Source organism: Amphiura filiformis, chromosome 3 (genome assembly GCF_039555335.1).
Source record: "Amphiura filiformis chromosome 3, Afil_fr2py, whole genome shotgun sequence".
In the NCBI taxonomy this organism is placed as follows: domain Eukaryota; kingdom Metazoa; phylum Echinodermata; class Ophiuroidea; order Amphilepidida; family Amphiuridae; genus Amphiura; species Amphiura filiformis.
In genome coordinates, this window is record NC_092630.1 from 19,209,579 (window position 1) to 19,222,297 (window position 12,719).

Consider the following 12,719-nt stretch of genomic DNA (forward strand, 5'->3'; position numbering starts at 1 on the left):
TTCAATCTACATTTGTGATGTGTTTGTTTGTTTGTTTGTTTATTTCTTCTTCACCTTAAGTCCAAATTCAGAGGGAAATTTAAGTAGCCCTCAGCAGTAGCGTAGCCAGTGGGGGGGGCAGGGGGCAGAGTGCCCCGTGACAAAAAAAAAAATGAAAGAAAAAGTGCCCCACTGACAAAAAAATGAAAGAGAAAATCAGGAGGGCAAAGGAAAAGAAAAAGGGCAAGGAGCCCTTTTCTAGCAAAATTCAGGGCCAAAATAGTGTAAAATACAAAATTTTTCCATACGCTTCTGGCGTGCACATTGTAACAATAAAGCCCTTTTTAGCGGATAATGGGCGAAAATAGTGTAAAATACCATTTATTTCACGCTACGTGCGCACATCATCGCAATAAGACCCTTTTCGGGAAGCTCGAAGACATACAGTCTCTATGTATTATATGATGCAACTGCAATTTTTTTTCGTCTGTGCCCCCAAAATTTTATTTTGCCCCCCCTGACCAAGAAAGCTGGCTACGCCCCTGGCCCTCAGATCTCCCAACTGTAATGTGTACCACATTTGACCTAATGTGTGCCTTTTCCTTCAGTAATCTTGTTTGAACTCCGCAAACATAACCTATAAACTCCATTTTCATTCTCTGCTTGCTTTGTTTTGCCAGGTTACAGGTTATTTAAATCTTCTTGCCAATTTTATTGATAATTTCACACATGGCTTGGCAGTAGCAGGCAGTTTTCTGGTCAGTTTTAAGGTAAGATGTACTGTAGAAAAGAGGCAATTTTGGTGCGATTAATTTGTCATGATTCTGCGGTTTCATTTGTTATTTAAATTCCATATTTTAAACTTCTTTACATAGTCCTATGTACAAAAGAAATATATTTGCATGTTATTTGTAGCTGCTTCGAGGTCTAATGGTACCAAATTGAATGTCAGAGTAGAATGAAAATGTCCACTTAAAGGGGCATTTCGTGATCCACAGCCTCATCCCCCACTTTTCCAAAAAAATTGAGATTTTTACACCACTGGATACCTCTGGCTACATAATGTTTATGTACCAAATATTTCTTGCAGATTAATTCGTTTAGCAAAAATATATCGCCAAATTTGAATTTCGTTCTGGTGCAAATTACAACACATTGTCTATGGAGCAGTGTAATACACATAATCATGCATAACTCGTAAACGCAAAATCGGAATCAACTGAAATTTTGGGAATAAGCTTTTTTCATGGATATCTACTGAAAAATGTCATAAAAAGAGGATGCTAGGATCACGAAATCCTCCTTTAAACAGTTATGGAATCACTGTTAATTCAAGCATATATGATATACATCAGAATATATTTTGTATTATCAGTGCTATAAGAATTTGTCTGGGAAAAATTGTAAATTGGCAGAGAAACAATTGACAGGCTGCACAGGAAGTTGTGCAGAAAAATGTCATGTAGCAATGAAAAGAGTACAACAGCTGTTGTCAGCCCAAAACACAGTTTTATTTAGTTGGTTCGTAAAAAGCAACTTTCAATTTTGAGTTATTAAAACATTCTGTATCAAATGTTGTCAAAATGTTATTGTAAAATATGTTTTTGCAAACATTTTAGAAGTTCACTCTTTCATTGACACTGAAATGAAATAACATTATGTGGCAAGGTTATGTGGCAACTATAAAACTAACTGTTTTGAGATGTTTTGAAAAGTTATTAATATAGGCTGCCCACTCTCTTATAATAGAAAGTTATTAAAACATTTGAAAGTGACTAATTTAAAAGTTTTTAGCAACCTTTGTGCAACCGTTTTGAAAACGTTTGTGTTTAATGAGTTAACAAAATATTGCCATTTAAATAAGTAAATAGCTATCTATTTGGCCAGTATAGGTTGGTGTATGTTGACAGCTATTACCGTCATTAAATATTTGATGCTGGTGTATTCTTAGGCAGTTTTGTATAGTTTGTATCTTTGTAAATATTACCAAATCAAATATTACATGTTTTATTCATTTTCTTAGGTCGGTGTGTTGACAACTATAGCCATCATGCTGCATGAGATCCCACATGAGGTAGGAACAACTATAGAAATAGAAAATCACAACTTGCAAAATAACTTTATTTAATGGCGATGTGGTAGATATTTTAGGGTTTGGGTCCTTTGATGGCAATCGTTATGTTACAACATAGTTACAGCATGAAGTCTGTATGATTGTCATGCCTAAACACTCAACAATTTTCTCCTTTCCTGAACCAAGATGGCGCAGGTCCGCATTCTCCACTTTATATCTGTGGTTTAAACTGAAATCTTAGCCGATCAGAGTTGAAATGTGTTTCTAAAAGGTGAGGCCTACTAGAGAAGTTAATGATGATGGGCAATTTTTAAGGGAGAAGACCGGTACATGCATGAGTAGCAGAAATAGTAGAGCCCCTTAAATTTAATGTAAGGAAAATGTTGCAAAAAAATTTGACTTGACAGCAGTTTATTAATTGAGTTTAAACACTGATATGAGTCGCAACTAAAAGTAGTTTTATAAAAAAAAATTGCAAATTGTTGTACTTCTAACCCTAACCCCCTAAGGGCTTTTTGGCGACGGGAAGGGAAAGAAGGAAAGAATAAAGAGAGAAAAGAAATAAAAGAAGTTGTTTGCTCTGGGTGGGATTCGAACCCGAGACCCCTCGCATGCCAAGCACTCGGTCGGCGACACTTTGCCACAAGTCTTGGGCTTCACTGGCCAGCGAAACCGTGTCTATATATCACTTAGGGCGATTGCGTCATCACACCACGTGGGATGCACGCACGAATAGCGCATATATCAAGTAGTATTTTGTAGTATACAGGCGGGTTAGGGTTAATAAAGTATTTCATTTCGAGCATATTGGTAAACATTAGCTGTGATAAAAAATTTCATTTTGTTTAAGAAATGTTAAAAGCTATTGAAGAAAGATAAATACGGTCAGTATCAACATTACAGTAAGGACAATGATATAGCAAAAATGGGAAAGGGTGTTTAATTTTGTACAATTTGCTTTCGTCTTGGATTGTATTTTGCTTATTATGTTTGTTTGCTTTTTCTCTGGATTGCTTTTTGGTGGTTTTCAGCATGAGTTATACATAATGTAATATATTTTTTATCTACCGTATTGTTTGTAATAAACGCCCCGGGGGGCGTTGCATTTTTCCAAAAGGGGGGCGTTTATTGGAAGTGAATTGTCAGTGAAAAAAGCTTAAAAATCGTGTTCAATTTCCGATGGTGCTCCTATTAAAAGGAGGATTTACACTATACATGATGGCGGCGCCCACGGAAAATGATATTTTCGTGGGGAATACAACAAAATTACACCTGTAAGTGCATAGAATTAGTGAAATTCTACCATAATTAGGCAATGAAATGGATGGGAGTTGAGTCATAATAGGTTTTGTCCATTCAATTTAGCGTTCGTGACTGACATGACTGATGCAAGTTTTAAGCTTACCTACACGATATGTCATGGAAATTTTCGCATTTTTGTCAATTTTCACAGAAAAATTGGAGGGGGGCGTTTATTAGAGGGGAGCGTTTATTACAAACAATACGGTATTTGCATCACCAGGATGTGCACGGAGCAAAATGGAAAATAGCTGTGCTTGTTTAAACTCATTGTTTGCTGCAAATAAAAAAATTCTAAATCAAACACCCCAAAATAACAATAATTTAACTGCTAAATCAATGTTGACACGTGCAGCAGTGCAGTCTATTCAAATAACAAATATTTTGGTAAATGTGTATGCTTGAAATCTTTATGTAAAACAACAAATATGGTGGAATAAAATATACAAATTACATAAGAGTATTCAAACATGCAGTGTTATGTAGTTTTAATGAATCCTGTTGACAGAAAAGTATTAAGGGGGTACTACACCCCTGCCCAATTTTGTGCCTATTTTTGCATTTTTCTCAAAAATTATAGTGCATTGGTGACAAGTAAGATATGTACATTTGTATATTATAGGGGCAAGGACTACAACTACTGCACTGGAAATTTTATTTCAGCACATACAACAGTTGTGGAGTTACAGTAAAAAATGAGGGAAACCAATATTTGATCAATAAATCAATAACTACTTGCCTTGAGTTTCTGAATTTTCAGTGCAGTAGTTGTAGTCCTTGCCCCTAAAATATACATATCTTACTTGTCACCAATGCGCTATAATGCAAAAATATGCACAAAATTTGCCAGGGGTGTAGTTTTGAGGGGACAAGTGCTGGGGTTGTTAACGTCTAAGGGTGTCTACGTTTACACGTTTCACGTTTAACCGACTGTAAAATGCACTATCCGTTTAGGAAAATCACCAACCGTTTAAACATAAAAAAAAAAATTAGCGCCAAGATTTAGCGCAGTGAGCGGCGCAATAGTGGCCGGGGGTCAAGGGCCATCCGCCGTAGCAGTTTGAAGGCATTCAGCAATGCTCAGAAGCCCATCCAGAGCACCAATTTCTGAACGAAACTATCTCAAACTTGAAACCAAATAGAATTATTTTTCCCTTAAAAATAACATCTACCTAGTTTTGATTCAGGATTTCCTCTCTGACAAGGCTAGCTAGGTGAGAAATAAGCAATTCTCACCCGTGTTCTCACCACTGAACAACATGCCGATTGCGCGCCGCCATATTTTTTTTGGTTCCACTGGTTCCCGGCAGCTTAAAACACAATACGATAGAATACTGAGGATACACACATTTGCAAACCATCGCGGTGTATTTCAGATCTCGGGTTGCCGACTGGTTTCCTACCAAAAATATGCTAATTATCATGGTTGCAAATCGCTAAATGCGATTTAAAATACAAATTTCCAGCTCATTTCTGGCCGGAAATTTGTCATTTTTGAATTTAAAAAATCCGGATTTTTTGGGGGGCATGTTAAAAAACCCTTGAATAACAAGAAATATAGGGTATATAACTAACTTAAAAAATTTACTTTTTTTTTACATACGTTTACACGGTTAACCGACCGGATTGTGGTCCATTTAAACGGTTAGACAAATAACCGTTAATTTACACCCCTATTAACGTCATAGCCTGATTTGGTTATTAAAGATACAGGACATTTCAGGGTATTTCTTTCTTTGCTGTTTGATTAATTTTAAAAAGCATACATGCACAACTTATTTGATAGGTCAGATATTTTATGGTGTTGCAGTATTTTATTCATGAGTAAATATATGTAAAAAGTAATTGGGTTTTCCAGATTTAGAGTGTTGAGTGTGTTTTCATTAGTTAAAAGGATATTTGCACATGTTTTTTGGAAAAAAAAGAACACTTTCTTGAAAATAGGATACACCAGGGTTTTGAGGTGAAAGATATATGTGTTATATGATATAACTTCCTGTATTGTATTTTCAGATTGGCGATTTTGCCATCTTACTACGATCTGGTTTTGATAGATGGAGAGCAGCTAGGGCTCAAGTTTATACTGCCACTGGTGGCCTATGTGGTGCTATACTAGCTTTAATGTCAGAATCACCAGAAAAAGCTGGTAAGAAATAGTTTGGAACAAAAACAAAAAACAGTGAAGAAAAAACAATTGATAAATAAGCAATATGATATCGCACTATCCCACCAGAACACAGTGCGTTATTCCAGTTGAAATCCATACACCCCCAAAAAAGGCATGATTTAAATCTTCCACACTAGAAGTGTGAATTTCAAATGGGTTACCTGATTGGGTGATTCCATTTGAAATCCATACCCCCCTGTGCAGGATATGAAGGTAATGTCTAATGTAGGGGGTGTATGGATTTCAACTCGAACAGCCCAATGACCTGCTTTAGCAGGATAACACAAAATGGTATGCTTGGCACTCCCGCTTTTTATGCTGCGAATGACATTGGAGGCCTCAATTTAATTAAATTCAACTGCATTATAAAATGGATGAAATTGTAAACATCTGTTCTGTAGGCAGCTATTAATTACAAACGGATGCATAATAGTTATGAAATATGTGCTACTATGCAAATATCATCACAAATATTTATATCTGTATTAAAAAATTTAAATACCGTACTGACGCGAGTATAGTCCCACCCCGTTTTTTGGGTGAACATTTTTCAAAATTGGGGGTGGGACTATACTCAATTCAAAAAAAAAAATTTTCATATTAAAAATACAAAACATCTTGAATTTTTTTTTTTTTTTTAGGTCAACCATGAATGATCCTAGCATTTAGGTCTAGGTCCTGGGACACTCCAAAGCCGAAAAAATAAATAACTTTTTTTTGGAAAATTTGGGGGTGGGACTTTACTCGAAGGTGGGACTATACTCGCCTCAGTACGGTACATGTATAGTCATCAGCTGTGTGTGTGTTTAGGGTGGTGTGTGATGTCAGAAATACACAACTTTTTACAAAATATATGTGGACAAATTTCAGATGGTAAGGGCCAAGCATGTTGTAATTAAAAGAGGACATGTCAAAATTGGGTTGGGTAGGTTGGGCATGCAATACCATAAAGAACCTATGCATATCATTCTGCCTATATGATTAATACTATCAGCTGCATGGATGTTAATAAAAAAGAAAGTAATAAACTGTTACGTTAATAAAGCCATCTGTTGTTGTTTTCCTGCCTCTTACAGGGGCTAGTTCAGCCTGGATTCTACCATTCACATCAGGGGGATTTCTTAATATAGCTTTAGTTACAGTTCTACCCGATTTATTGGAAGAGACAAATCCAAGGTGAGTGTTCCCGTTTCATTCAAACTAATTAACATATACCAGAATATGCCAGAAGGTAAAGGTAACAGATCTTATTTTGAAATAAATTGATGAAATTGTGAAACAATGGAAACAGATGTGCATTTTCTGGAGCAATTTGAATTGGAAATGTATGATTATCAACCTGCTATTAACAGGATCAGTGGCTGCACATTTGCGAGTGACTCACAAAGGTGTAGAAAGTAAGATATTACATTAATGTATGCCCATATTGTGTGGTATCATATCACCGTGGATCAATGAACAATGTGTCACCAACAATGATATTAACTAAATGCTGATGACTTAGAGTGCTGTTATGTCAGTGAGATCCATCAGACTTCCTTGTTTTCAACACTATCACAAAGGGCTTCTCAGCACTTGTGTTTATATCCTCGTCCTCATAGCCCCCCCCCTTGGACTTGTTTGGGATGATACATGCAATGTTATTGCTGTGCCAGCAAGTGTGCACTGTGTCAACACTCTTCAAAATCTCAAGGTGTGCCTTAATACTGTACCACAGTACCCTTGTAATAACATAATAATGAGGGATTTAGTATAATGCACAATGATAGAACCTCTTGAGCACTTAACAATGTTATAGAAACTACAACAAAATTAATACAATTTATAATTCACTACATGCAAAACACTCTTTTTTGTCCATGTCACTCTCGGCTTACCAGCATGAAAAGATTCCAAAAGCCGACAAACATAAGAAACTGATCTTATGGTGCACGGAGAGATTTTACAAATATAATTTTAAGAATTTGATTTTAATGAAAAATACAATATTACATGATAAAATAAGGCAAGCAACATACAATTGAGCATTTATTTCTTTAAAAATACATTATATAAACAGCAATAACATTCATAGCATATAAATAATATAAACAACAAGGTTATTAACTTAATATCCCTCGTATATATTCATATTGTGTTTTTGAGTTTATTTCAGTGATGCCATTTTGATTCGTATATCATGTTATCTATTGATGTATTTGATACTATTTTTCAGGGAGTCCATCAAGCAAGTACTATGTCTTTTAAGTGGGATAGCCGTCATGGCAGCAGTGAATTTAATAGCAGAATGATGACAACGACAGTGGTGGTAACTGTTATTTTTGTATCCAGAAAGGGAAAAACAACAACTTTATAAGACAACACACAAGTAACAAGCCAAGTGGGTGGTGGAGGAAATAAGCATAGAGCCAGTGAACAAGTTATTAGAACAAAGGATGGTGAAGTAAATAGGAATAGTTTACTTTCAATAAACTGGGTATTGAGACAATTTATTTTTGTATGTGTAATTATGTTGAATCAGTGACTAAGGTTGCCCAGTAGTCCTTGAAAGGAAGAACAATATAACTAAAACCAGCATAATTGGGAACTGTTCATTTTCCAGTTATGGGACCATGAATTTCCTTATTGGACCTCAAAAGTTCTTTGTTCCTTATGATAACGTTGTATTACAGGTTATGTAAAATTTATATAGTAGTTATATGTGAATTACATGTGCATGTCATAAATCTCTTGTATGCATATGTACACACACATTGCAGTATTACATGTTGGTATAACTGAAAGCTTATTTCCCTCTACTATTTTGTAATAATGACATTATGTTACAAGGAGGACACTAGTAGTGTTTGAAACAGTCACAATATTAAATAGGAATCTATTTTTAAAATTCAACAATATTAGCAACACTTGCTACAATATTATTGTAGTAAATGCTCCTGATATAGCATAGTTTGTATTTCAACCTAATCACAATGAGCAGTTTCCAAATGTTTGTATTTTATGTAATAAATGCACATTTCAATGTTAGTAGAATGATTATACATTTTCAAAAAATTAATGATCATTTTTGAACTTTCTACACTTTATATAAACATCTCAAAAAAAGTAACTAATCCCCCTTAAATAATGGCCATTATTCAAAGAGGGGCTATTGTATTACAAATCTGTAAAATGCATTGGAAGCAGAATTAATTTCTGTGCATTTTGACACCTCATTTGATACGATAGCCCAGAAAACAATAAAACACCGGTCAATTTAATGTATTGAGGTCCAGATTTGAAAGTTGCACTTACATACAAATTTTTACAATACAAAAACACTCAGATGTCATTAAACAGATTTCCTTCCATTACACTGAATACAAAATCAATACAATTTACTGCAACTTTCAAATCTTGGGATACATTGATTTAAATGTACGCTGTGATGTCAATATTCGATCAATTGCTGCAAATGAGGTGTCAAAATGTGCAGAAATAAATTCTGCTTCCAACGCATTTTACTGGATTTGTAATACAATCACCCGTTTTTGAATAATGGTCATTATTTAAGGGGGGTTAGTTACTTTTTTGAGATGTTTAGTTTCCATTCTCACAGGGTCACACCTACTACTTGTAGGTTAATAACTTTGTTTTGTAGATATGTATTATTTTTTACTTCTATGTAGTTTTACCTTAGCTTCAGTTAGGCTAAAAAAATGTCTCAAAGCCCACGCACGCGTTCGTTTTTCTTAGGGCGTCCATTTTTTCTGCCGTAAAATCATGAAATTCCGAGTCAAATTTGGAAGAAAAGTTACTTGATTCGATACTCGCATTGTTTAGGCATACAACAATTGATATTTGTACTTCAGTAGTGTAAATCAACCACAATTTTATGCTGTGTACTTTTGAACACTCGAAAATGACATCTTAATTCAATATTTAGTTTTAAACAAATCTTTAGAAAAAATTAACAAAAAATCTTTTAAAAAACCTCATTCTACATTTGTTTTGAAACTGCCATGGGCTTTGAGACATAACAATTTTTTTAGCCTTATAAAATGTATTTTAAGTTGTATCATAGTAAATAAGTTTGGTTTGTAGTATGTTATTTGAATGTTTAATGACCATTTCATATTTGAAGGTGTAATCTTGAATGACAAGACGTAACATGGGGAGAGATATGCTTCTTGCAAAAATTTCAAGATAAAATTTCAAATAATCTCTTCAGACTGGACTGGAGTTGAGTTAAGATGAATTGTAGATATGTGACCCAACACAATGAAACGTGGCAGTTATTGGAACGCCATAATTATGAAAATATATGAAGAAACTGAAAAAAAAATAGTAAAAGAATTTGGCATATATTTATCGCACAAAATCGCCTTTTAAAACATTTGGCATCAACAGATGAAGGGTCACTTCAACCATAAAAATAGCTCTATAACTGGGTTAAGAAATCTGGTAATCCATATTTAGAAATACCTGTCATGTTTGATGTGATAGGTCACATAATGATGCCTTGTGTGATTAATTGCAGTAACTTGATTAGATTCGATAGTGGTGATTTAATACGGGTATTGCCATTCTGTGCTCCAGATCCCTGCAGTTTCTGGTCATTAGCGTTGAGGGGCTAATTTTGAAGGTTTCTACATAGATGAACACTAGGAATGCGGCGAACATCATTAGAACCTAATGCCTATAGATTTATATCTTCCGTTCTTCTCCAATGTGCCTCTTTAGCTCAGTTGGTTAGAGCGTCGTGCTAGTATTTTGAAGGTCGTCGGTTCGAATCTGGCCGTATGCACTGGTGTTTTTTTCAACGTTTATGTGCACTGGCCTATTCTGGGGAAAGATTAAAATTTGTTCATCTTATTAACCCAGAGAACTAAGTATAATGATTTTCATAGATGAACACACTTAATCTGTTAACCCAGAGAACTAAGTATAATAATTTTCATAGATGAACACACTTAATGAAATAGTTTTCACAAATTTTAATTTCTTTTAAGCTGAAAAGAATGTGAAAAACATGAAAATAAACATGTTGCTGCTACTTTGACAGTGTATTGACAGTCCAGTAATCCAATCTGGAGATCTATTTTCATCATATTTAATGAACCAGTTCAATCAGATTTTATGTCAAAATGTGTAGTGTATTGTTAGGCTTATTGTGTAGTTTGAAATTATTTTTTAAGACTGCCAAGTTTGTTTTACGGAGAGAAGGGTGAAGAAACATGTGGTACCAAAGATATGTAATAGCCACAAAGAATTTCACCAATTATTGTAAAAAAAATGTGTAAAATATATATATTATTAATATCAAAATGGTGCTTCAATTTTCAGCTCAAATATTCATAAATAATTTATGCCACTGTATCATATAATTTACCAAATTTATATAGCATAGGTATTAAAGTAAGAGTATATTAATAGTAATAATATGTGCCTTTTAAATAATTTTCATAAACTGGGTATTTTTTAACAATTTATTTGTTTGAATATGAATTGTGAAGGTTATATTTTGAGAGAATTTGATGAACACGTTGTGTTGGGGTGGATTTTACAAAACATGAAAAAGGCCTCAAAAGGTTTATAGTGATGTACATGTATTTTATTAAATATTATTGTAAGTAACAGGTATGAAAATTTGACTTTCTTTTACAGAAATTGATTTTTTTTTTTTTTTGCAAAATTTTACATTTGGTGAAATATTTCACCTCATGAAAACAGTGTTACCATTGAACTCATCATAAACATTCAATACCGTATTTCGTCAAATAAACGCCCCCGGGGGCTTTACATTTTCCCAAGGGGGGGGGGCGTTTATTCAAGGTCAATTTTAGAACTAGAATTAGAATTTTCGCCAATTATTGACGCTATTATCGACCATGTGGGCAACTTGGTAAGCTTACTACACAAGATAGCATGGAAATATCAGCATTTTTTTAAACATCTTGGTTGAAAAAAGTGGTGGGGCGTTTATTTGAGGGGGGGCGACTATTTGACGAAATACGGTATTAAGTTTGTATAACTATATTACAAACGCCAGAGTAACATGCATTGGCGCTAGTAGTAAATTCCAATTTTCTTTGCTTTACCTCACTTGTTCGGCTCAAAATTAAAAGGGACATATCTGACAGTAAATGCTAACAATTTATTGAAAATGAATACTAATCTATTTTTAAAGAATATGGCTTGAAGTTGTCATCTATGTCAGGCCCTTGTATGTCTAACATAAAAACACGGCCCTGCTTCAATGGAAAATACTAACCATAATCACTGACCTTGAAACCTTGAAAAGGGGACCCTTTGCACTGACCCCAGTTTTAAATAATGATACTTTTGGTCTGTCTGTCAAATTCTTTGTGAAATGACCAGGAAAACAATTTAAATGTAGTGCCTCACAGTGTCATCGCCCCGATATCTTCATGGTAGAAATCGCCATGGTAGGTTGAATCCACAGCCACGCATGGCCATTTCATTCCACCTTTAATATGAGACGCAGTAGCCAAGTGACCTGACTAAGGCTACTGACAATAGCCGGGGTAATTGATTTCTCGATGTGTGAGTAAGCTTGTATACGACATTGCGGTCAATGGTCATACTGCCTCCACTGGAGTAGTGAGTGCAGTATATAGCCTGTGCGCTGTAGTCCATACAGGACCAACGCAATATAAAATGAGTATTTTGGTCAGATTTTGAGTTCAAGACTCACGGCCTTTTCTCAAAGCGCAAACTAACGACTATCATATCTGTTCAATACATATTTTCAAGTGTATGAGACCAGATCTGGTTTCATGAGACGAAATCATTTACGGGAGATATTCATCATTTTCCACCCGGTATCCGAAGATTTTCGTCTGATATCAAAATCGTGCATAGCAATTCACGGTATCGATCCCGGTATTTATTTTAGTATCTCTGCTGCACCCAATAATTATTAGCCAGGCGATGTCGGTGTGTGCCTATCATTGCAATTCCTACCCTTAAACACTGAATTGCATGTCGATTTTGCTATTTTAATTAGCAATGTAGCCTGAAATTTATGACTTCTATCAATGTATTAATTTTTAATTGCTTGTGGTGTAAAGAGTGACTAAACCATCTTAATTTGTTTTGCGGTTACAAAGTTTCATTATGTAATGTCAAATTATTTTCTGTGAACTTTTTGGTTTCAAAACTATGCAATGACATGTATCTATATCTGTAAGATAAGTT

At 34.7% G+C, this 12,719-nt stretch overlaps 1 protein-coding gene across 1 annotated transcript in view; it reads left to right on the top strand.

Moving 5' to 3' along the window:
- The window catches only part of LOC140148167 (zinc transporter ZIP13-like), a 32,426-nt gene extending 22,983 nt beyond the window's left edge, over positions 1 to 9,443 (top strand). The window contains exons 5-9 of the mRNA XM_072170028.1: positions 660 to 749; positions 2,003 to 2,053; positions 5,366 to 5,498; positions 6,596 to 6,695; positions 7,735 to 9,443. Coding sequence (XP_072026129.1) covers positions 660 to 749; positions 2,003 to 2,053; positions 5,366 to 5,498; positions 6,596 to 6,695; positions 7,735 to 7,810 — 450 coding nt within the window. The 3' untranslated portion in view covers positions 7,811 to 9,443. The remainder of the gene's footprint in view (positions 1 to 659; positions 750 to 2,002; positions 2,054 to 5,365; positions 5,499 to 6,595; positions 6,696 to 7,734) is intronic.
- The last annotated feature ends 3,276 nt before the right edge of the window (positions 9,444 to 12,719 follow it).